Source organism: Clarias gariepinus, chromosome 2 (assembly GCF_024256425.1).
Source record: "Clarias gariepinus isolate MV-2021 ecotype Netherlands chromosome 2, CGAR_prim_01v2, whole genome shotgun sequence".
Taxonomy (NCBI): domain Eukaryota; kingdom Metazoa; phylum Chordata; class Actinopteri; order Siluriformes; family Clariidae; genus Clarias; species Clarias gariepinus.
Genome location: NC_071101.1, coordinates 1,478,326 through 1,503,821, shown reverse-complemented (window position 1 = coordinate 1,503,821; position 25,496 = coordinate 1,478,326). Strand labels below are relative to the sequence as shown.

Below are 25,496 nucleotides of genomic sequence, written 5' to 3'. Positions count from 1 at the left end.
ATGAGTTTGTGTTAACACACCGTACTGTATTCTCTCCTGTTATAAGAACGGATAAATTCGCTGCCCGTGGGGTTGAAGGGCAGGTGAAACCTTCAGCAGGCAGTGTGAAACCTGCAAGAGGGGGTGTTTTTAGAAGTTCTCAAAATCGCTCAGGAGGAGGTAGGGTCTGTTTTTATTGTTTAGCTCCTGATCATCTGATTTCAGACTGTGAGGCCTGGAAGAAGAAAAATACGTCAGTGAAGTCAAAGTCTGTGGTTTTCATTATAAACCAACAAATCAGATTTTACCTGAACAAACGGTGGCAGCGTATAAGCCTTTCATGTTACAGGGGTGGGTGGCAGACAGCCCTGAAGGCGTGCGCAGAGCAGTGTCCATCCTGCGAGATACAGGTGCAGCGCAGACGCTAATGCTAGCTGGTACACTTCCACTGTCTCAGACAACCTATACGGGCACTGATGTTATTTTACGGGGTATCGGAGCAGGCTGTATCACAGTCCCACTTCATAATGTACATTTGGAAACAGATATAGTGACTGGTGTAGTATCTATAGGTATTTGTACCGAACTCCCTGTTGAAGGAGTTCAGTTAATTTTAGGAAACGATCTGGCAGGTGGTGTTGTTTTCCCTCGCCCAATTGTAACAGAAAAACCAATGACTGATAATGATGACTTTGGTTCCAACTTGCTTACAGTATTTCATTCATGTGCAAAGGCAGGTCACCAGCTAATACTCTTTATGTGTTTATGTTTAGGCATGATTGGGTATATGTCCTCCGTGGTATGTGCTTTAACCGACTGGTGGAGTACGTCCAAAATTTTAGCTTAGGCTTAGGGGTCGTAACAAGGGGGGTCTGGTAGTTCCTCTCCTGCTTAATGCTGAAGTCCACTATCAACTCCTTTGTTTTACTGATGTTTAGAAGGAGGTTTTTCCTCTGGCATCAGTTCTCCAGATTCCTAATCTCCTTCAGGTAGGCCGCCTCGTTGTTATCAGAGATCAGGCCCACCACGACGGTATCATCAGCAAACTTAATGATGATGGTGGAGTTGGTAGTGGCCACACAGTCATATGTGTACAAAGAGTACAGCAGGGGGCTCAGAACACACCCCTGGGGGGCTCCAGTGCTGAGAGTGATGGAGGCTGAGACATGTCCGACAATATTTACTGCCTGTGGTCTGCCAGTTAGGAAGTTAGAGATCCACTGGCACAGAGATGAGCTGAGTTCCAGGTGCTCCAGCTTGGTGGTGTGTGGAGGGAATTATGGTATTAAATGCAGAGCTGTAGTTGATGAAGAGCATTTTAACATGATTCCCCATTCTAGTGTCCAAGTGAGTAAGCGATGTGTGGAGGAGATGAGAGATGGCATCATCAGTAGAGCGATTTGGACGGTAAGCAAACTGTAGTGGGTCCAGTGTGTCTGGAAATGAAGAAATGATGAAGTCCTTGACCAGCCGCTTAAAGCACTTCATCACCACTGAGGTGAGGGCTAGAGGGCGATAATCATTAAGAGAAGCAGGTTGGGGTTATTTGGAACTGGAACAATGATGGACTCTTTGAAGCATGTGGGGATCACCGACTGAGATAAAGAGAGTTTGAATATCTCAGTGAACACAGGTGCTAGCTGGTCTGCGCAGGCTCTGAGAATATGGCCTGAGATGCCGTCTGGTCCTGCTTTAGTAATTGGACTTGGCAAGAACCAGTCCAGTACCAGCATGCTACTGCTGTAATAAGAGTATATTCATGGTATATTACTCATGTATTCATGAAAGTAAACATTGCTATAAACAAATTTAAAGACATACTTTAATATCATCTAACTACTATTATTATTTTAAATATATTGTAGCGTTTTTACCGCTGGAAGGATCTTGGAGAACAAGTTAGCTTGATTGCTGCCCAATGCAAATAGCTGGGAGAAGTTTATTTATCACACAGTCACAGTACAGCATGGGAAACACATTTATTTGAAAACCACACTGTTCAGCCTTAGCATGAACTAGAGCACGATTAGCACGAGGTAACACACTCCTAACACGCACAAACATGGCCGAAGCCACTAACCCAAACAAACTTCCCAAAAAGGGTGAACACATAGAAACCCTCCGCAAGGCATGACGGAGGGTTGTCAGCCACGCATTTCTCTAAAACATGCTGTTCTCGTGTGAGGGAATAATTTAATGATGATAATAATAAGGTGTCCAATAATTAACATGCATGTGAGAGTGCATAGTGCTTGGTGACTGTAATCCTCGCCGTCACCCATTCACATCTATGTCTCTGGATTATCCAGAGCTCATGAAATCTTTATTTATGTCTCCAGATTATTTTTCCAGAGCTCACGTAACCTCTGCCGTCGCACACAAATGCCTCTATCGAACACTGCCAGATCCCACTTAAGAGATGTTCCAGGAGTGGTATAGTCGCATTTGCCACCACAGGCGAGAAGTTATTCTACTGTTTTTCTCCCCCTTTTCTCTTAATTCTTTTTCTTTTTTCTTTTTTATTATTTTTTTCTCTTTTTTCCTTCTCTTGTTTCTTTCTTTCCCCTTTATTATCTCCTTCAATGGATTCACACACACGTGATGTACTGGACACTTGTATGTGTAAATTCCAGAGTCATGGGGGAAGCGCATGAAGCGATGCACCCATCATGCATAGTGTCCACTGTACAAGCCTCTGGAAACAGTGTTATGACCTGATTAGTTGCTCGGGTCTAGACTTAGCAATGTTATGTGGCAATAAAATGAAGTCAGCTGACCACCTGAATGTATTGAATGGTTTTCTTCCTGATAACATGCACCATATCCCATGTGGAATTATTTTCACACATGAACTGGACTCCACACTGGACAGTGCACCCTAATGAAAGCTGAAAGTGATCAAGTTAATATTAGAGTGTACTTAAAGTTGTTCCACTTTAGATCATAAAGGTACACTTAATACACTTAAAATTGTGCACATAGTATATTTACACTATATTTACAACTAATTAAATATAATTACAATAATTAATTAAAACTTTCTAAAATTAGTTGTCTAGCTGCAAGTTTCAGCTTCCTAATTGGGATGTATGAAAAAATAATAAGGAGAAAAATAAGAAGAATTTCACTGTCCTTTAAGATATATTTAACAAATAATTCAATTATTTATAAATGAATGACTATGACTGCAATGGATTGGCACCCTGTCCAGGGTGTACCGTCCCTAGTGCGCTAAGCCTCCTGGGATAGGCTCCAGGTCCCCGTGACCCTGAATACAGGATAAAGCCGTATGAAAGATGAGTGAGAGTGAGTGAATGACTATGAATAGATTAAGAGAAAATAAAGATATCATTAAAAACTAGAGAAATTAGTTGGACATTGCTTCTTGCATGAGGCAGTTTTCTGTTTCTGATGATGTTCAGTGGAGTGTAGCATTAGCAGTTCTGCAGCTGTGTGTTTCTGACTCAGAGCACTTCCTCTACAGCTGAGGGAGGTTTTTGTACGGCGGTCTAACACTGTGTGTATGGTAAGCTCTCGTCATGCTGACAATAATAATCTCCTGCATCTTCAGTCTGAACTCCAGAGATTTGTAAAGTAAATCCTCTATTATCTGAACCAGATCTACTGCCACTGAAACGATCTGGAACCCCAGAGTAACGTGTAACATCATTATAGATCAGGAGTTTAGGAGCTTCACCAGGTTTCTGCAGGTACCACTGGAGGTCATCATAAACATTCGCACTGGATGTACAGGTGAGAGTAACAGATTGTCCTGGAGAAACAGACTGAGCTCCTGGAGACTGAGTCAGGACGATTTCCCCAAAGGACTCTAAAGAAAAGGATGCAGAGTTAAAATAATGGAAACAAATGTAGTAGTGAGTGTGAGAGTGATGTGCTGATGTGTATGAATAATAAAAGTAAAGAGAGTGTCTCACGGTGAGCGAGGAGTCCCAGTGTCCCCAGCAGTAGAATCAGTACCATCATCATTGTGCTGCGTGTCAGTGGCTCTGAAAGGACTGAACACACTCTGATCAGCACTACAGCTCTTAAAGTGTGTGCAGCACTGACACAGCACACATATGCAAACACCACAACTGTCTGTGTGTGTGTGTGTGTGTGTGTGTGTGTGGTCACTGGAGTGTAACAGAGGTTTTTGTACGACGGCTTCATTAGAATGTATCACTGTGGTGGACTTTCGGTGGAGGAACCAAACTCATTGTGAAATGTAAGTCTTTTTTTTTATTAATAATGGTATTTAGATTTTTAATTAGATTGTTAAAGTTTGGACAAATATAATATTATTGTTTTTCCATTGATATATTGAACTTTAGTAAATACCTTTTTAAACCATAATAGAAAAATTACTATTTGTATGTTCATTTGGTCGTTTGCTGGTTGGTTGTTTTCATGCATTTATAATTTAGACATAAACACAGCATTTTTTTTATTATTTGATGCAAAAAAAAAAAGGAATACCATATAACTGAAAAGCTGCTTGTGCTGTAATCTGAATAAGTGTGCCGTGTGTTCGTCAGTAAACAGCACTTTTCCATTCACAGCTTCTTAAGTTCATATTGTGTGCTGTGAAGGACATGGTATAAAACTTAATCCTGTGCCTGTTAGCCTTCTATAATTTTACTGATGTACTGATGTTGAATCTCCAAACAAAGATAAACAGTGTGTAGAAAGGTGGATGTGGTGTGATGGGGTTATTTCCATCACTCAACTGATTTCTCAGGCTTTTTGCCAGATATGTGATTTGTAATCGAGTAAATCTTGTTATCAGGAAACTCAAAGGGAAGGTGTGATGTTGCATTTTCCAGCCCTGATTCTGTGGAATATCAGTGTATTTACATCATCAGTGGATTTATTTTTCTGTAGGACTACATGTAAAAGTAACAGAACAACTTAGGAGGACTGGAATACACTCGCAGAATAAAGCTGATCAAAGTCCGAGTCGCTCCACAATATAAGCAGTAACTAGTAAATGTTCTCCTGCTGAGTAGTTCTACTGAACTGCAGTCATGTGAATAAGCAGTAATGAGTAAATGTTGTGTAAGTGTGTGTAAATGTGTGTTTATTGTGTGTTTGTGGTCTCCAGCCGGTCCCACGGTGAAGCCCTCCGTGTCTCTGCTCCCTCCCTCCTCTCTGCAGCTGTCTGAGGGATCGGCCTCGCTGCTCTGCCTGCTGTCTGCCTACTCTCCACAGGGGGCGCTGGTGAGCTGGACGGTGGACGGCTCAGAGGTGAAGGACGGGGTTCTGACCAGCGCGGAAGAACAGAAGAAGGACGGTTACACACGCAGCAGCACCCTGACCCTCAGCAAAGCACTCTGGGAAAAGGGGGAGGAGTTTGTCTGTAAGGTCTCCCATGACGGCGTCAATCATCCGGTCACGTTCAGAAAGAGCCAGTGTGAAGGCTAACAGCTCCAAGATAGAATTTAACACTGAGCTGCTTACACATCCATCTACAATAGAGTTTCAATTCTACACAATGCTTTATTTCTGTCTTTACTCTCTTCACTGTCCTGTTGCTCTTCCTGTAGTTTTGCTCTGCTGAAATAAAGCTTGATTTTGGACATTGTGTCTTCTTTTATTCCAGTTAATAGTCATTATCAGTGTGATGAGAGAGTGTGTTTAGCTGTAGATTCAGTGCTGTGTGTTGTGCTTCAGTGAGTTTGGCTGAAGAAAGTTGAACATCTGGTGAAAGTGCTGCTCTATTCTGGGAGAAAGAGGATCACTCAGCCGTCTTCATCTCAATCTCACTTCCTCTACACTTCCACTAAACACCTTCACACTCTGTAAACACATCAGTACAATTTGCATTAATATATTAGTATATTAATGACTATAATATTAATTAGACACTGTCAGTAATAGACACACGCTGCATTTAAGGTCAGATGTTTATTCCCAGGTTATTTGGTGTGAACTCTCCTTCTATTAACAATTATAAGACTATAAGTGAAGTTGTGTGAGATATAAACTCATGTGTAACACTGGGGACTGGGTGTGTCCCGATCAGTAGTGTGTGTAAACTCACACCACACACACTTCCAGGTACATGGTGTGTTTCTAAAAGAGAGCAGGAGGTTTTGGAATAAAGCAGTAGTGTGTATTAGGTAGGCCTGTTCTCTCCTCACACACTGACCTCTGGAGCTGGTGCTTGATGATCTCCTGAAACACACCTTCTGTCAGGGGCAACAATAAATGCAGTATAGTGTGGGGCAGGAGGGCTTTGGTGGAGACCAGAGAAATGATCTTTGTTTTTTATTTGTTAATAATATATGTGGAACACACTATAAACACACGCCAAGAAAATAAAAGTGACAGTTGGTTCAGTTTATTGTAAAACACTAACACTACTGAATAATTACTTTTCTCATTATATTTATTAATTTATCATGATTCCTGTAATGTATCTATGTCCATGTAGTTCAGAGGAGCTAACAGTCAAATTTTCTCTTGAAGTCCAATTAGACCACAAACCCTGAAACAGAATCTGAATCAGACTTATTGGTAAAGTATGTTCACACACACACACACACACACACACACACACACACACACACACACAGAGTATCTGGTTTCAGCTATTCAATTCAATTCAATTCAATTTTATTTATATAGCGCTTTTAACAATGGTCATTGTCTCAAAGCAGCTTCACAAAAAAAAAGATAATAATGAAATGTATGATGAATGAATGATGAATGAAAATGAATGAAATGTCTCTGATGAAGAAGCCAAGGGTGACGGCGACAGTGGCAAGGAAAAACTCCCTGAGATGGCAATAGGAAGAAACCTTGAGAGGAACCAGACTCAACAGGGAACCCATCCTCATCTGGGTGATAACAGATAGAAATAACATCATGTGTGTTGTGCAGGTGAAAGTTCAATATAACAGAAGTTGTGTAGATTCAGTTCAGCAGTAGGTGCAGAGGGCAGATGGGGTCTGGATCACTGGAAGCACAGGAGCAGGATGGTAGCTCCAGCCATCATAAAGCAGAATCTAGCTGGAGCAGGTCCTTCTCAAGATGCCTTAGAAACCTTGCAGGGTTGGCCTTTATCTACTGAAGCTGGTACAATCTCCAGATGCCTCGGGATGGGTAGAAAAATACAGAAAAGATGGAGAGAATTAGCGTAGTTGCCATTCAGGATAGGTGTACTGGAGTATGTGGTTATGGGATGAGTTACGCGTATGCCAGATTAAAGAGATGCGTCTTGAGTCTACTTTTGAATTGGGAAACCGTGTCTGCTCCCCGAACAGTGTCTGGAAGGCTATTCCAAAGCTTTGGAGCCAAATATGAAAATGCCCTGCCCCCTTTTGTGGATTTTAAAATTCTGGGAATTACCAGAAGTCCGGAGTTTTGTGATCTTAAGGGACGTGGTGGATTATAGCGTATCAAAAGACTGGTTAGGTATGTGGGAGCTAAACCATTTAAAGCCTTGTATGTAAGTAGTACTATTTTGTAATTAATTCTAAATTGAACAGGTAGCCAGTGCAGGGATGATAATATAGGTGTTATATGATCATATTTTCTGGATCTAGTGAGAACCCTGGCGGCTGCATTTTGGACTAACTGTAGCTTGTTTATTGAGGATGCAGGACAACCACCTAGTAATGCATTACAATAATCCAGTCTGGAGGTCATGAATGCATGAACTAGCTTTTCTGCATCAGATACGGATAGGATACTCCTAAGTTTGGCAATATTTCTAAGATGGAAAAAGGCTGTTTTTGTGATATTGGAAATATGATTTTCAAAAGACAAGTTACTGTCTAATATCACGCCCAGGTCTTTTACTGTTGAGCTGGTAGTAACAGTACATCCTTCTAAACGCAGGCTGAATTGTGAAAGCTGTTGTGTGCTGGTTTTCGGGCCGATGAGCAATATCTCTGTCTTATCTGAATTTAGTAAAAGAAAGTTATTGGCCATCCAATCTTTTATGTCCTGGACACACTCGGTTAGTCTAGACAACTTGGGTATTTCATCTGGTTTTGTTGAGATGTATAATTGGGTATCATCAGCATAACAATGGAAACTAATCCCATGCCTTCTAATGATGTTTCCCAGGGGAAGCATGTAAATTGAGAACAGGAGAGGTCCTAAAACTGACCCTTGTGGGACCCCATATTTCACTGGCATTACATCAGACGGTACTCCATTTAGATCTACAAAATGGTATCGATCAGACAGGTATGATCTAAACCATTTTAATGCCTGCCCCTGAATACCTACATGATTTTGTAGGCGATCTATGAGAATATTATGATCTATGGTGTCGAATGCAGCACTTAGATCAAGTAAGACTAGTATTGAGATGCAGCCTTGGTCTGAGGCTAAAAACAAGTCGTTTGCAATCTTAACTAGTGCAGTTTCTGTACTATGATGGGGCCTGAAACCTGACTGAAATTCTTCTAGGATGTTGTTTTCCTGCATGAATGTGCATATTTGAGCTGATACTACTTTTTCTAATATTTTTGATATGAACGGAAGGTTTGAAATCGGTCTGTAGTTTGTTATTTCATTTGCGTCCAAATTAGAATTTTTTAGAAGCGGCTTAATAATTGCCAGCTTCAAAGGTTTAGGGACGTGGCCTAGATATAATGAAGAATTAATAATGTTTAGGAGTGGCTCTCCAACTGTAAGCATCACTTCTTTTAAAAATCTGGTTGGTATTGGGTCTAACAGGCACGTTGTTGATTTAGCTGAGGTGATAAGTTTATACAGCTCTTCCTGTCCTATACCTGTAAAGCACTGAAAATCTAAATGTGAAGCTCTAGGCTGAACTAGATCATGAGATGCTATTAGAGGTTGAACCTCTGTTATTTTCTTCCTTATGCTATCGATTTTTTCATTAAAAAAGTCCATAAAATCTTCACTACTAAAATGTTGTGGAGTACTCTCTGCAGGCATCTTAGGTTTTGTTAGGCGGGCTACTGTACTAAATAAGAACTTGGGATTATTTTGGTTTTTAGCTATCAGTTGGCTAAGATGCTCGGTCCTAGCGGTTTTTAGAGCCCGTCTATAGCTGCACATACTGTCTTTAAACGCAATTCGAAAAACTTCTAATTTAGTTTTTCTCCATTTTCGCTCAAGGTTACGGGTTGCTCTCTTTAGGGCGCAAGTATGACTATTGTACCAAGGAGCAAGTGTTTTATCTCTGACTTTTTTTAATCTGATGGGAGCAACAGTGTCTAATGTACTGGTAAAAATAGTACCCATGCTGCTAGTCACCTCATCTAGATCGTCTGCATTTAGGGGTCTAATAAGAATTTGGGACAGATCCGGTAGATTACTTGTGAATCTGTCTTTAGTAGTCGGATTCATATTTCTAACAAATCGATAACGTGGAGAGACACAGCTAATCTGTTCTATGGGTAGAGTATATATCAGGAGGTGATGATCTGTTATATCATCACTTTGAGGTGAAATCTCTATATTAGAAACATCTATACCATGAGATATAAATAAATCTAGTGTATGATTACAGCGGTGAGTTGATCCGTTTATATTTTGTTTAACCCCAAAGGAATTTAGTAAGTCCATAAATGCGAGGGCTAAAGTGTCGTTAGCATCATCTACATGAATGTTAAAGTCACCTACTATCAGTACTTTGTCAGAGTTAACAATTAGGTCTGATAGCAGATGTCCAAATTCTTTAAGAAAATCTGCATATGGCCCTGGGGGTCTGTACACGGTGGCCATTGTAAAATATAGCGCGGGTTTATTATGTATTTCATTAAGTGCAACATTAATGACGAGCACTTCAAACGAGTTAAACCTGGGCCTTATTTTTTGAGTAACAGTGAGTACATCTTTGTAGATAGTGGCGACACCACCACCGCGACCAGTTAGACGGGGCTCGTGCTTATAAAAATATCCTGACGGAGTAGACTCATTCAGACCAATATATTCATTTGGTTTAAGCCAGGTTTCAGTGAGGCAGAGTGCGTCAAGGCAATAATCTGATACTATTTCATTAACAATAAGTGCTTTAGGCGCAAGGGATCTAATGTTGTGAAGTCCAAACTTTAGAGGTAGACTTCGATTACTTATTTGGCCTTTTTCTGGTTTAATGGTTACCAGATTGTTTCGGCTGGATTTAACGAATTTATTCTTTTTTCTCACTATTCGGGGAACAGACACAGTTTCTATAGTACAAGCTATGTGTGTGCATCTATAAGTATGGTGGGTTGTATTGTGGCTGATATCTAAAGAATCTGAGGTATGACTTACCGCCAGTCAGATGGTTCGTAATGTCCTGGAGATGTTGTCAGAGAGGACCGCTGCTCCAGCTCTGCTAGGGTGCAGGCCATCTGTGCGGTAGAGCCTAGGACGCTCCCAGAAAACATTCCAGTTATCAACAAAGGGTAATCTCTGTTGTTGACACCAAGATTGTAACCATTCATTGAAGGCAAATAATCTACTGAACCTCTCGATTCCTTTCTGAAATGTCGGAAGTGGTCCAGATACGACGATCTTTGTCGTGGGTGATGTGCTGCGGACCTTCTCAACCAGGCTCCTGAAGTCCTTCTTTAGGATCTCTGTCTGCCTCAGCCTGATGTCGTTCGTGCCAGCATGAAGAACCACAGCTCGAATGTTCTTCCTCAGGGCCGCAGGCACCTGTGCAGCAACATCAAGACCACGTGCACCAGGTAAACAGCGAGTGTACACCTTACCTTTAGCCGTGGTAGCACGCACATGCCGGACGATGGAGAAGTACAGACATAAATAATGACACTGTACATTCTGTTTATTACACTATCCATAGAAAATACACAACATTCGAGAACTTTCCAGATTAACTAAGGACTAATCAGCAATGTGCATAAAGTGTGAATGCGCATAGTAGTGCAAATCACAGTGGTGTACATACCATATGATTTCACAGGGAGCCAATGAAGCGAAGATAAGATAGGGGTGATGTGCTCATATCTTCTGGTTCTAGTGAGGACTCTCGCTGCTGCATTCTGGACTAGCTGAAGCTTATTTATGCATCTAGCTGAACAACCAGACAGTAAGGCATTACAATAGTCCAACCTAGAGGTGATAAAAGCATGAACTAGTTTTTCTGCATCATTTGGTGACAATATATTTCTTATCCTGGCAATATTTCTGAGGTGAAAGAATGCTATCCTGGTAATATTATCTACATGAGCTTCAAATGAAAGGCTGGAATCAATAATCACACCAAGGTCTTTCACTGTTGCACTTTACAAAACAGAAAGGCCATTTAATTCAATTCAATTTCAATTCAATTTTATTTGTATAGCGCTTTTAGCAATTTTCATTGCCGCAAAGCAGCTTTACACAGTCAAAAAAATTATTTAAGTTTGTATGAAATGTGAATTTGTATGAATCAAAATGGTCAGTTTGTCCCTGGTGAGCAAGCCGAGGGCGACAGTGGCAAGGAAAAACTCCCTGAGATGGTAATAGGAAGAAACCTTGGGAGGAACCAGACTCAACAGGGAACCCATCCTCATTTGGGTGAAACAGAAAGCAGTAAATGATCTGCATTTATACAGTGTGTAGGGTGGGAGGCAGTTCAGCTATAATAGCTGATGTTAATTGATGTTAATATGGAGTCCAGGTAGTTATTGAAGACCCAGGTAGACTTGTAAGAAGTTCCAGTCATGAACTATCAAACTGTCAAGTCCCCAGAGAAACAGTTGCCAACACAAGTCAAGGCCAGAACCGTCTTCTAGGTAGAGAGAACCATCCCCAGACACCAGACGCATCCCGGAGAGACACACGGGGCATCCATGTGATGAGATCTTCAGCCCGAAGCGGGGCACCAGGATGGGTCAGACAGGTCCGGAGGGCAGAGGGAGTCTGGATCACTGGCAGCTCAGGAACGACATGTGTAGCTCGACAGAGAGAGAAAGAGTGAAAGGGGGAGACAGGAGGAGAGAAGAAAGAGAAAGACGGGGGGGAAGAGAAGAAGAGGAGAGATGGCAGTTAGGTATGGTCACAGTCACACAATGTATAATGTGAATGTATATTAACTGTAGAGTGCAAGCAGAGACTCCGGCAGGACTAATTATGACAGCATAACTAAAAGGGAGAGCCAGAAGGAAACACAGACATGAGGGCTCCCTGATATGTAAAGCAAACAATCACCTCACCGTCAGCAAACCTGAGTGATCAATGAGAGTGAGGAAGACAGCATCCAAACATACCAGTTCACCATAATACTCTACGTCCATGAGTCCCCCAGATCTGCTCCTTTACCTATGGCAAATCTATTCATATAAATGCTTGGCTAAATAAAAAGGTTTTTAGCCTGGACTTAAACACTGAGACTGTGTCTGAGTCCCGAACACTATTTGGAAGACTATTCCATAATTTTGAGGCTTTGTAAGAAAAAGCTCTGCCCCCAGCTGTATTTTTCATAATACGCGGTACTGACAAGCAGCCTGCATCCTTTGATCGAAGTAGGCGTGGCGGATCGTAAGACACTAGCAGTTCGCTCAGGTACTGCGGCGCGAGACCATTTAATGCTTTATATGTCAAGAGTAGTATTTTAAAATCAATGCGAAATTTCACAGGGAGCCAATGGAGTGAAGATAAGATAGGGGTGATGTGCTCATATCTTCTGGTTCTAGTGAGGACTCTCGCTGCTGCATTCTGGACTAGCTGAAGCTTATTTATGCATCTAGCTGAACAACCAGACAGTAAGGCATTACAATAGTCCAACCTAGAGGTGATAAAAGCATGAACTAGTTTTTCTGCGTCGTTTAGCGACAATAAATGTCTTATCCTGGCAATATTTCTGAGGTGAAAGAATGCTATCCTGGTAATATCATCTACATGTGCTTCAAATGAAAGGCTGGAATCAATGATCACACCAAGGTCTTTCACTGTTGCATTTGATGGAACAGAAAGGCCATCTAAAGTTACGGTGTGATCTAAAATTTTACTCCTAGCTGTATGCGGTCCTATGACTAGAACTTCTGTCTTATCCGGATTAAGCAGAAGGAAGTTAATTAGCATCCAATTTCTTATGTCCTGCACACAACTTTAACTAAACTTTTGCTCAACTTTAGTAAGCTGTTTTTTCTCATCAGGTTTTGCTGAGACATATAACTGTGTATTGTCAGCATAACAATGAAAGCTAATACCATGCTTACGGATTATGTTGCCCAGAGGAAGCATGTAAAGGGAAAAAAGCAGTGGACCTAAAACTGAACCCTGCGGAATGCCAAACTCCACTAGAGAACAGGCAAAATAATCACCATTTAAGTCTACATACTGATAACGATCGGTCAGATAGGATCTGAGCCAGGAGAGGGCTGTACCCTTAATTCCTACTACATTTTCTAATCTGTGAAGAAGAATAGTATGATCAACGGTGTCAAAAGCTGCACTGAGGTCAAGTAATACAAGCATAGTTACACAACCCTGATCATAGTCCAATAGAATGTCATTTACTCCTTTAACGAGCGCTGTCTCTGTACTGTGATGAGGCCTAAATCCTGACTGATACAGTTCATGTATGCCATTTCTATGTATGTATGAGCATAGCTGCTCCGCTACTATCTTTTCCAGAATCTTAGAGATAAAGGGGAGGTTTGATATTTACCTGTAACTGGACAGCTGACAGGGGTCGAGGTCAGGTTTCTTAATTATTGGTTTGATAACTGCTAATTTAAAAGATTTTGGAACATAACCAATGCTGAGTGAAGAATTAATTATTCTCAACAGGGGTTCTGTTATTGCTGGTACTATCTGTTTAAGAAAATGTGTCGGTACAGGATCTAATATACAGGTTGATGAATTTGAAGAAGAGATAAGTGAAATTAGTTCATTCTCTTCAAGGGGAGTAAAGTATTCTAGGTTCTGATCTGACATGGCTAGATTAACATCTGCATCAATTGAAGTCCTCACTATTGCATGATGTTGTTGTGGAGATTTCTGCAGTGGTCTTATTTCTGGTTAATTTGGCTACAGCATTAAATAAGAATCTGGGATTATTTTTATTATTTTCTATAAGAGTGGAGAGATATGTTGATCTAGCTACACTAAGAGCTTTTCTATAGTTCAGGATGCTCTCCTTCCATGCTATTTGAAATACTAGTAATTTAGTTTGACGCCATTTACGTTCTAATTTCCGAGCGGTCTGTTTTAAAGTGCGCGTGTGATCATTATACCAGGGAGCAAGTTTCTTATCTCTAATAATTTTTCTTTTAACTGGAGCTACATTATCTAAGATATAGCGAAATGTTGACTCTAAATATTCAGTCGCCTGATCGAGTTCTGTGGGGTCAGACGGTAATCTAATCGAAGTTGGGAACTCTGGGAGATTACTGATAAAACTCGGTTTGGTAGTTGATGTGAATGTACGTTTCATACGGCGCTGTGCGTACATTATTACTGTGACACACTTGAATTGAGACAAGATAGTGATCTGAGATAACTTCAGATAGTGGAATTGTGAATAAATTTCTTATACTTAATCCGAATAATATTATTAAATCTAAAGTGTGACCTGCTTTATGAGTGGGTCCTACTACACACTGATTTACTCCCACCGAGTCCAGTATGGACATAAATGCTGTTCTCAGAGGGTCTTCTGGGTTTTCAAAATGAATATTAAAATCTCCAGCAATTAACACTTTGTCTACAGAAACGACTAGGTTTGAAAGGAAATCTGCAAATTCACTAAGAATTTCAGAGTACGGCCCTGGAGGTCTGTAAATGACAATTAGCGGGATCGACTGAGCTGACTTAATATAGTTAAATACACTTATGTTACTATAAAGAATTTCAAATGAATTAAATTTGTGTCCGTGTTTTTGTACAATAGTCAAATTATCATTGTGAATAACTGCGACGCCTCCCAGCCTCCCAGAACTCCTCTACCAGTTAACCGAATTTAAAGTTACAGTGTGATTAAAAAGCTTGCTTCTAGTTCATGTGGTCTTCTGACTAGAACTTCAGAGAGACATGGGGCATTGAGCCCTCCACCTGATGCCGGTCCTGTTTAGCCACTGTGCTATTGCCGCAAACCCTAGTGGGACTATAACAATGTCTTTGACTTTTATTTCCATTTCTTGCCCCTCACAGTCTCTATTCTTTCTGTGAAATATTTACACTTGGTGGCATGCAGTGTGTGAGGTTCAGTGCTCCTATGGCCATGATTCAGGCCATGATCCTCTGGATGTTTTCCCACCTTTTGCCACCCCTTCAGTGTTCTGTGGACGTATAGTTCCATGTTAGTCCACTCTTCTGAAATCACTGTCACTCTCATCATGGGCTGTATCTCACTGGTGTCTTGAGCTTGGTCAGTGTTTTGGGTTGGTGGGCTGTCATGCCTTTTCGTGGTGGCGTTGTTCTTATCTTTTTCTCTCTGTCTCCTTGTTCTCCCTGATCATTTACTTATTTCATTTTTCCCCTCCCTATTCCTATCATATTCTTCTTTTATTTTCCCTGTACTTCTAATATTATTCCCTTCTCATTTGCTCTATTATTTGTTAATTAATATTTTTTTTGTTTGTTCTATAATTTCCTTCTCCCTAACTGTTTTATTAGTTGCTCAATTTCCATCCTGACTCCTGATTCACTGTTCCTTTTCCCTTCCATTTTGCTTGTTCTTTCTGTTCAAATTAATGTATTATCCCCAGTTATAATTTCAGCCTACCCCCTACCTTTTCTTTCTGCTCCCCACAATTTGTGCCCTTCATTTTGTTACTGCACATAGAGGTTCTTTTAAAATTATATATACAGGTCCTTCTCAAAAAATTAGCATATTGTAATAAAGTTCATTAACTTCTGTAATCTACTGACAAACATTAGACTTTCATATATTTTAGATTCATTACACACAACTGAAGTAGTTCAAGCCTTTTAATTATTTTAATATTGATGATCCAGTATGGTTTTACGCCCTTGACCCTAACGCACAGAGATTGTTCCAGATTCTCTGAATCTTTGGATGATGTTATGCACAGTTGATGATGATAACTGCAAAGTCAGCAATTTTTCGCTGGGTAACAACTTTCTGCGCAACATTGTGGGAATTGGTGATCCTCTACCCATCTTGGCTTCTGAGAGACACTGCCACTCTGAGAAGCTCTTTTTATACCCAATCATGTTGCCAATTGACCTAATTAGTGTTAATTGGTCTTCCAGCTCCTTGTTATGCTCAAATTTACTTTTTCCAGCCTCTTATTGCTACTTGTCCCAACTTTTTGGGGATTTGTTGACACCATGAAATTTTGAATCAACATATTTTTCCCTTAAAATGATACATTTTCTCAGTTTAAACTTTTGTTCCGTGATTTATGTTCTATTCTGAATAAAATATTAGAAGTTGGCACCTCCACATCATTGCATTCAGTTTTTATTCACGATTTGTATAGTGTCCCAACTCTTTTGGAATCCGGTTTGTAATCTAACAGGGGAAAAGGGCAAATATTAACCATATACGCCGTATATATTGCTTGTAATCAGGATGAAGTTAACATCTGTTGAGTATTATAACATAAATATGATTGATTTTATTAAATTAAAAAGTAAAAAAATGCAGTGGGTCCACCAGACCCAGAACACTGGCTGAGTAACAAAAATATGAAGACCACACAAGGGTTAATAAAGTTTTCCAGAACTTCCCAGTTTAGTTTAAGCACTTCCCATCAGTGCTCGGCTTATGTTTTGTAAAATGAACAGCACAGCTCACATGCATAGCAGATAGTATCTCCTCCCTCTCTTAGGTCTTCTTTGTGAAATAGTCCATGCACCAGTATGTCGACAGGGAGATGATTTTCCTCGCCTCCTGCTGCCATGTTAATGACTCGGGTCCTGCACACACTAAGCTGCACACATAAACATAAAATATAATACCATTACAGTGTCTCAGATTAGACTTTATCTATACAATATGGTTAATTCTGTTATTTTTATTAAACTTGTAAAATGTTATTAGTAATTATATGTGTACTTGCTATTACATTTACCCTTTTCCTTTCATTTAATTAATTATATATATTCATTTTAGAGTTAACACATTTAATTATTATTTATTTATTTATTGAGTATTTTTCTCTTCTTGGTCTGGAAATGTAGTTTTTAGTGTTTCTAGGTTGGGTACATCATATTTAGGTTCTATGGGAGGTATATTTTATTCTAATTCTGCTTCTTGTAATATCATTTAATATTGCCAAAATAGTATCTTTGTGGCTTTACTAATAAATCCTTTTATTATGGGTATGACGCATAACATAACATGACGCGTATGACATGGCAAGCAGTATAATTCCTATTATAGTATAAGTTTTAACGAGAGAATCTATGAGAGAACCCAAAAGATGGCATTTCAAAATCCTTCACAACTACGCCAAACATTATTTCCCAGTTCAGGCTTTGCCTGTCCATATTGCTTTTCATATGCAGGAGCTATGTCTTGTGGTTACAGGCTAGTTGAGCAGAGGACAGCTGGGGGATAGAAGTTAAGAGGACGACATAATATGTTTCTTTTTTTAGCTGGGGGTACTGGCATAGCCAGCTTTGTTCTCATCATGGTTACAAATACATTTATTTAATCTACAAAAAAAATACTTCATCTGTGTTTTCCAGTGGTTGGTTTTTTTTAAACCGAGTCGGGCTTAAAGGAATTTATCTGACTCTTTTAAACAGTCATGAGGGGTCCCATCTAATGGGAGTACCATTTATGTCGGCTGGATTGACCGTAACGTTCAAGGTTTAATTGGAAAGCAGATTAAATAACATCATATACTTAACAATGTGGATTTGTGATTACAAACATGCAAGTAACGGATGTGTCATGTATAAAGTAACTGGGTGTCACATTGTAATGGTCGATGTTTGTTTATTTGAGAATTCTGCTATGGCTAGGCCTTGGTAACATGGGGGCATTTTCAAGATTATCAAGAGAGGTACTGTAATTTGCTATTGGTTATTTGCCTGCTGCTTTTTGGTTGGCACAACAGAGGCAAATCCTTGTCTTTCCGGAACGTATAACTTGAAAGGTTCAGTATAATTGGGACAAGCTAAAGCAGGTGCCATTGCTAATGAAATGCTGCTGGTGTTTCCGGTGTCCAGGTAAGTGGTGAACTAGGTCTGGCCTGATCAGCAGTTTTTATTGGATCTCTTAATGGTTGCACTTGTAGTGCAAACTCACATATCCAGGATTGGCTAAACATTGCCATTCCCAAAAATTATAGCATTTGCTGTACAGTAAAAAGGATGAATCGTGGCAATTTTGTGTTGACTACCGGCGGTTAAACGAGGTGATGCGCGAAGATTCTTATCCGTTACCGTGAATAGATGATGTGCTGGAACATGTTGCGGGCTCGGCGTGGTTTAGCTCGTTGGATCTGGATAGCGGGTATTGGCAAGTAGAGCTCGCCCCGGATGCACGACCTAAAACCGCGTTTTCCCATGCCTTTTGGCCTATGTAACGCTCCAGCTACGTTTGGACGGTTCATGGAGAAAGTGTTGGCAAATATTCCTCGCAACCGTTGTGTCGTCTACCTAGACGATTTACTGGTGCACGGCAAGGAGTTTGAGGTCGCGCTAGCTAACCTACGGGAGGTATATCCGGCGGGCGAATTTGCGGCTCAATCTCAAAAAGTGCCAGCTGTTGCGGCAAGAGACCGTTTTTCTAGGTCACGTAATTAGTGCTCAAGGGATTGCCACCGATCCAGCCAAAATTGCTGCGGTACAGAATTTGCCTGAACCAATAAATGTGTCGCAGCTACGCACCTTGCTCGGGTTAGCCTCTTACTATCACCGGTTCGTGAAGGATTTTGCCACGATCGCCAGCCCGCTGCACGGGCTCACGAGAAAGAATCAGCCGTTTCACTGGGACAGGGTGCACGCGCGTGCTTTCACTCAATTACGGGAAGCTCTGGTCACTTCCCCTGTTCTTAAATATCCTGATGCATCTCGTATGTTCATCCTCGACACGGACGCAAGCGATGTAGGGCTGGGGGCTGTCCTGTCTCAGGTTTCCGAGGGCAAAGAGCGTGCTATCACCTACTTCAGCCGTGCGTTGTCCGGACCGGAGAAGAATTACTGCATCACGCAGCACGAGCTGCTAGGGGTCGTCGCGGCTCTTAAACATTTTAGGCCGTATTTATACAGGCAATCCTTTTTGCTGCAGACCGATCACGCTTCGCTGGTGTGGCTACTTAGTTTTAAAGAGCCCGAGGGGCTGTTAACGCGCTGGCTCGAGCGGTTGCAGGACTACAATTTTACCGTTCAGCACCGAAAGAGGGAAAATTGCATGCTAACGCCGATGCTTTATCCCGCCGGCCGTGCAGCAAAGAGCGTTATCGGTACTGCGAGCGGGTGGAAGAGCGCGTGGGTGGTTGTGACTTCAAACACTCTCCGAACCCCTTGAATCAGAACATTCCCCCTGTGCAGTCCTCCTTCGGTAATCAGCCGTCCGAGCCCGCATGCAGCCGAGTTACTGCATCGTCTAAACCAGCGTCTGAAGTCGTTTCGCCTGTGCCACAGCTGGACTGTGATCAGCTAATTGCCGAGCAGGAGAAGGATCCGGCGCTGCAGCAGGTACTAGGTTGGGTTAACGCAAGCCGGAGACCGGATTATGCCGCGGTCGCTCACCTGGGACTGGAGGTAAAAGCTCTCCACTCGCAGTTTAACCGACTAGCGTTGCGGGAAGATTTACTCTACCGCCACTGGGAACGGCCGTGCGGCGCTGGCGAATATTTTCAGCTGCTGGTGCCGTGGACTCTGCGGGCACGTGTGTTAGGGATGGTTCATGGGCATGCGGGTGCGGGACACGTCGGAGTAACGAAAACTGCGGCGGTTGCGCGCTCGCTTCTACTGGCCGGGCTGTCATACTGATAGTGAACTCTTTGTTAACAGATGCGACGTCTGCACGGCAAAGAAGGGCCCTACCCAGCGCTCGCGAGCACCCTTGCAAGACTTTCGGGTGGGGGCACCTATGAAGCATATGGGCGTGGACATTCTCGGGCCGTTTCCCATTTCCGATCGTGGAAACCGGTATGTGCTGGTGGCCATGGACTATTTCAACAAATGGCCGGAGGCTTTTGATGTTCCTGACCAGAGCGCTTCCACCATGGCTCGAGTGCTGGTGGATGAGGTGTTCAGCCGATTCGGCGCCCCGGAGCAGTTACACAGCGATCAGGGGCTTCGACGCGGAGGTGTTTGCGGCAGTGTGCGAGGGCCTCGGGGTGAAAAAGACCCGCACCACGCCCCTTCATCCGCAAAGTGACGGCCTCGTGGAACAGTTCAATCGGACGCTTACCACCCAACTCGCCGTGCTTACCAGCGACCGGCAGAAGGTTTGGGACGAAGATTTGCCTCTCGTGCTTTGGGCATATCGCACAGCAGTGCAGAAGTCCTCACAGCTGACTCCAGCTGCGTTAATGTTCGGCCGCGAGTTGCGCACACCCGTGGACCTTGTGTTTGGGCCACCTCCACAATTGGATTTACCCACGAAGCTTGGGTTGGATTATTTTTGTTCCCTAAGAGACAAACTGTTCCGTGTCCACGAGTTGGCGCGTAAACACTTGGCGGACACGGGTGTTAAGCAGCGCCGCGTGAATGATACTCACAGCCGGGGGCGAGACTTTGATGTCAGCTCTCCGATGTAGTCTACCGGGTGCAGTTGACGGGGCGGTCTCGAGTGGTCGTGCTCCACCGGGACCGTCTCCCTCCCTATAAGCCCAACGCCAGCGAAACCTCAAACTCTGTGGAGGCCGGGCCGCCTCAGGGAGAGGGTTGCGGCCCTCCTTCCCCCGCAAAAAGACTCCGGCGCTCACAACGCCAGCGCCGACCACCATCACGCCTCCAAGACCGAGTTCGCCATCGTGACCGGGGACGGTCACAGCTCGAGTGGGGGCAGTGTGGCGTGGGCGGGGTTTCGACTAGCAACCATCATGCTTTGCGGGAGGGGTTGTTGTGTGTTCACCCTGTTGGGGAAAGGTGTTTGGCTTAGTGGCTTCGGCCAGGTTGTGTGTGTGTGGGTAAGGTGTGTGTGTTCTAGTGATTGTTGATTTCGTGTGTGACCAGTTGAATGTGCTGTTCATCTTATTTCGTGCTGTGCTGAATAAAGTACTCCCAGCCATTTGCATTGGGCAGCAAGGAAGCTCACTTGTCTCTCCAAGTTCCTTCTTAGTGGTGAAAAACGCAACAATATTTTTGTTTGTTCTATAATTTCTTCTTCCTTAACTGTTTTATTAGTTGGTCAATTTTCATCCTGACTCCTGTTTCTTTTCCCTACAGTATGCCATCCTTTCTGTTAAATTAATGTATTATCCTCAGTTATAATTTCAGCCTAGCCACTACCTTTTCTTTCTGCTCCCCGCAATTTGTCCCCTTAATTTTGTTAATGCACATAGAGGTTCTTTAAAATTATATATATATATATATATATATATATATATATATATATATATATATATATATATATATATATATATATTATCTCTTTCTCCATTAATTTGACATTGTGTCTACTGGTTTTTCCATTATACCTGCTACTCTCTAAATATATATGTAGCCTGTTCCTTTCCCCAACCAGGTATCAGTCCTTCTCTTTGTTGTTGTATATTTTAAGAGTCTTATTGCTACTGTCACGGCGTGCGCCTTTAATGAGCATGTGCCCAAATCAATATCGCTCCTCGCTCACTCCTTGCTCACTAGTTAGACGGCCTCCCCTTCTGCAGGTGTGCAAAGAAGCGGGGCCGCGAAATTAGGCACGGCTGGTGAGCCATCGCCACTAATGATCCCAAGCTTCTCCCCGCGCTATGAGAGTGTAGCTCGGGGTCTGTTGGTCAGGATACTGGACTGTTACGAGTTTATTAAAGAGAGTGGCACGCGAGGGGGGCAATGTGATGCGCCCAGAGACTGTTAAAGGAGGCCGGTATGCCACCCTTTGATCTCCGCAAGAGGGCAGCTTGTGAAGAGAGGACTGCGTTATGGCCCCTGATCCCAGCCAGGAAAGCCGCCCAGCCGACGGACGTCCAGCAGACTCCCCCCTGAGACTGCGCCCAGAGAGAGCTGGGAGGGGCCAGTCTTGGGCCGTCAGGGGAGCATGCTCCAGACTGCCACTCTGATTACTGCCCACCGCTCACCAGCCTGTGCCCGCATGCCAGCGGGGCACTGCCCACCAGACCTGGACGTGCACATTACCTTACCAGTGCTACCTAAATGATCGCACCAATGCCGGGGTATTAGGACCCTTAAATAAACACCAGGGGGGTATTCCAGAAAGCTTGGTTAACTTACCATTTTGTTAATCATAACCTCTGGGTTGATTAACCCCAAACCCGCACCTGAGAAGAGTAAGTTTAATCAATCTCCTACTGGTTACCCAGAGTTAATGCGCATGCACAGTGCATACATAAAGACATTTTCAATGGATCGCTGATTTCACAAGTCAAAATGGAAAATCAAAGTGAAAAAAGAAAGCGCATTCATCACAGAGGTTTTAATGCACGCATATGAAGAATTCAAGCCAATAATAATGAAAAAAAGCAATACGGCTGCACCGGCTAAAGAAAGAGAGTTGGCTTGGCAAAAAATAACGGACAGAGTAAATGTGTGTGTGTATTAAATTGCAAATTTGACATCGTCTCCCCTTTTATTATAATGCAAAATAATTAAACACCCCTTCCACATCCAATTGACTGTTAAATGAAAGCATTTACTTTTCCTGCCATTCATTTCTTTAGGTCAAAATACCAATGTATACTGACTAGGAATTTATGGTTTCTTATTTAATAAGGTGTAATCCTTCTGGAACCAGAAGCTAAGTGAAAATTAAAAAACATTCTGCAAAAAGGTAATATTTGATTACACGATCACTGAACTATTTATTAAATATGATTTAGTATATTCTTTCTGTTATGTAGCTAATACTGAAGCCCGTCTAACTGGCGGAGGCCCAACACCACCTCCCTTCACCCCATATGAGGAGCTGGCTCTGTCCCTTAATAAACGGCGACCAGTTCAATTCAATTCAATTCAATTTTATTTGTATAGTGCTTTTTTTTTGTCATTGTCGCAAAGCAGCTTTACACAATCAAAAGAATTATTTAGGTCTGTATGGAATGTAAGTGTGCATGAATCAAGATGAGCAAATTGTCCCTGGTGAGCAAGCCGCAGGCGACAGTGGCAAGTAAAAACTCCCTGAGATGGTAAAAGGAAGAAACCGTGAAAGGAACCAAACTCAACAGGGAACCCAGCCTCATTTGGGTAAAACAATAAGCAGGAATTACAGACCGATTTCAAACTTTCAAACCTTCCGTTCATATCAAAAATATTATAAAAAGTAGTATCAGCTCAAATATGCACATTCTTGCAGGAAAACAACATCCTTGAAGAAGTTCAGTCAGGTTTCAGGCCCCATCAAAGTACAGAAACTGCACTAGTTAGGATTGCAAACAACTTGTTTTTAGCTTCAGACCAAGGCTGCATCTCAATACTAGTCTTACTTGATCTTAGTGCCGCATTCGACACTATAGATCATAATATTCTCATAGATCGCCTACAAAATTATATGGGTTTTCAGAGCCAGGCATTAAAATGGTTTAGATCATAACTGTCCGATCGATACCATTTTGTAGATCTGAATGGAGAACCGTCTGGTGTAATGCCAGTGAAATATGCGGTCCCACAAGGGTCAGTTTTAGGACCTCTGCTGTTCTCAATATACATGCTTCCCTTGGGTAACATCATTAGAAGACATGGGATTAGTTTCCATTGTTATGCTGATGATACCCAATTATATATCTCAACAAAACCAGACAAAATACCTAAGTTGTCTAGATTAACTGAGTGTGTCCAGGACATAAAACATTGGATGACCAATAACTTTCTTTTACTTAATTCAGATAAGACAGAGATATTACTTATCGGCCCAAAACCCAGCAGACAACAGCTTTCGCAATTAAGCCTGTGTTTAGAAGGATGTACTGTTACTACCAGCTCGACAGTAAAAGACCTGGGCGTAATATTAGAAAGTAATTTGTCCTTTGAAAATCATATTTCCAATATCACAAAAACAGCCTTTTTTCATCTTAGAAATATTGCCAAACTTAGGAGCATCTTATCCGTATATGATGCAGAGAAGCTAGTTCATGCATTCATGACCTCCAGACTGGACTATTGTAATGCATTACTAGGTGGTTGTCCTGCATCCTCAATAAACAAGCTTCAGTTAGTCCAAAATGCAGCCGCCAGGGTTCTCACTAGATCCAGAAAATATGATCATATACCCCAATATTATCATCCCTGCACTGGCTACCTGTTTAGTTTAGAATTAAATACAAAATAGTATTACTTACATACAAGGCCTTAAATGGTTTAGCTCCCACATACCCAACCAGTTTTCTGATACGTTACAATCCACCACACTCCTTAAGATCACAAAACTCCGGACTTCTGGTAGTTCCCAGAATTTCAAAATCTACAAAAGGGGGTAGGGCTTTTTCATATTTAGCTCCAAAGCTTTGGAATAGCCTTCCAGACAGTGTTCGGGGAGCAGACACGGTTTCCCAGTTCAAAAGTAGACTCAAGACGCATCTCTTTAATCTGGCATACACATAACTCATCCCATAACCTCATACTCCAGTACATCTATCCTGAATGGCAACTATGCTAATTCTCTCCATCTGTTCTGTATTTTTCTACCCATCCCGAGGCATCCGAAGATTGTGCCAGCTTCAGTAGACAAAGGCAACCCTGCGAGGATCCGGAGGCATCCAGAGAAGGATCAGCTCCAGCTGGATTCTGCTTTATGATGGTTGGAGCTACACATCCTGCTCCTGTGCTCCCAGTGATCCAGACCCCATCTGCCCTCTGCACCTACTGACTCTCTTTGCTGAACTGGCTTTCATGTTAATTTAAATAACTTTTGTTATATTAAACTTTCACCTGCACAACACACATGATGTTATATCATTTCAATCTGTTTCACCCAAATGAGGATGGGTTCCCTGTTGAGTCTGGTTCCTCTCAAGGTTTCTTCCTATTGCCATCTCAGGGAGTTTATCCTTGCCACCGTCGCCGTCACCCTTGGCTTGCTCATCAGAGACATTTCATTCATTCATCTCGTTATTATCTAGACACATTTCACACATCCACACTTCCAAATATTTTCTTTTCTAAAAAATAATTTCATTTTTGTGAAGCTTTTTTGTGACAATGACCATTGTTAAAAGCGCTATATAAATAAAATTGAATTGAAATTAAATTGAATTAAATTGATCTGCATTTATACAGTGTGTTAGATAGCAGGCAGTTCAGCTATAACAGTTGATGTTAATTAATGTTAATATGGAGTCCAGGTAGTTATTGGAGACAATTGCAGTCTTGAAATATTGAGCAAATGCAGCCAAGTCAAGTCCTCAGAGAAACAGCTGTCAATACCAGTTGAGGCCAGAACCGTCTTTATGGTAAAGTAAAACCGTCCCAAGACACCAGACGCATTCCAAAGAGACACACGGCGCATCCATGTGACGAAATCTTCAACCAGAAGAGGGGCACTAGGATGGGTCAAA

The 25,496-nt window shown here is 42.0% G+C and overlaps 1 gene segment (V, D, J or C); it reads right to left on the bottom strand.

Annotated features, from left to right (window-relative positions):
* Positions 1-3,419: 3,419 nt before the first annotated feature.
* On the bottom strand, positions 3,420-4,049 carry LOC128512133 (immunoglobulin kappa variable 6-21-like). The segment is given in 2 exon segments: positions 3,420-3,808; positions 3,915-4,049. Coding segments are annotated over 2 exon segments (372 nt in total).
* Between the last annotated feature and the right edge of the window lie 21,447 nt (positions 4,050-25,496).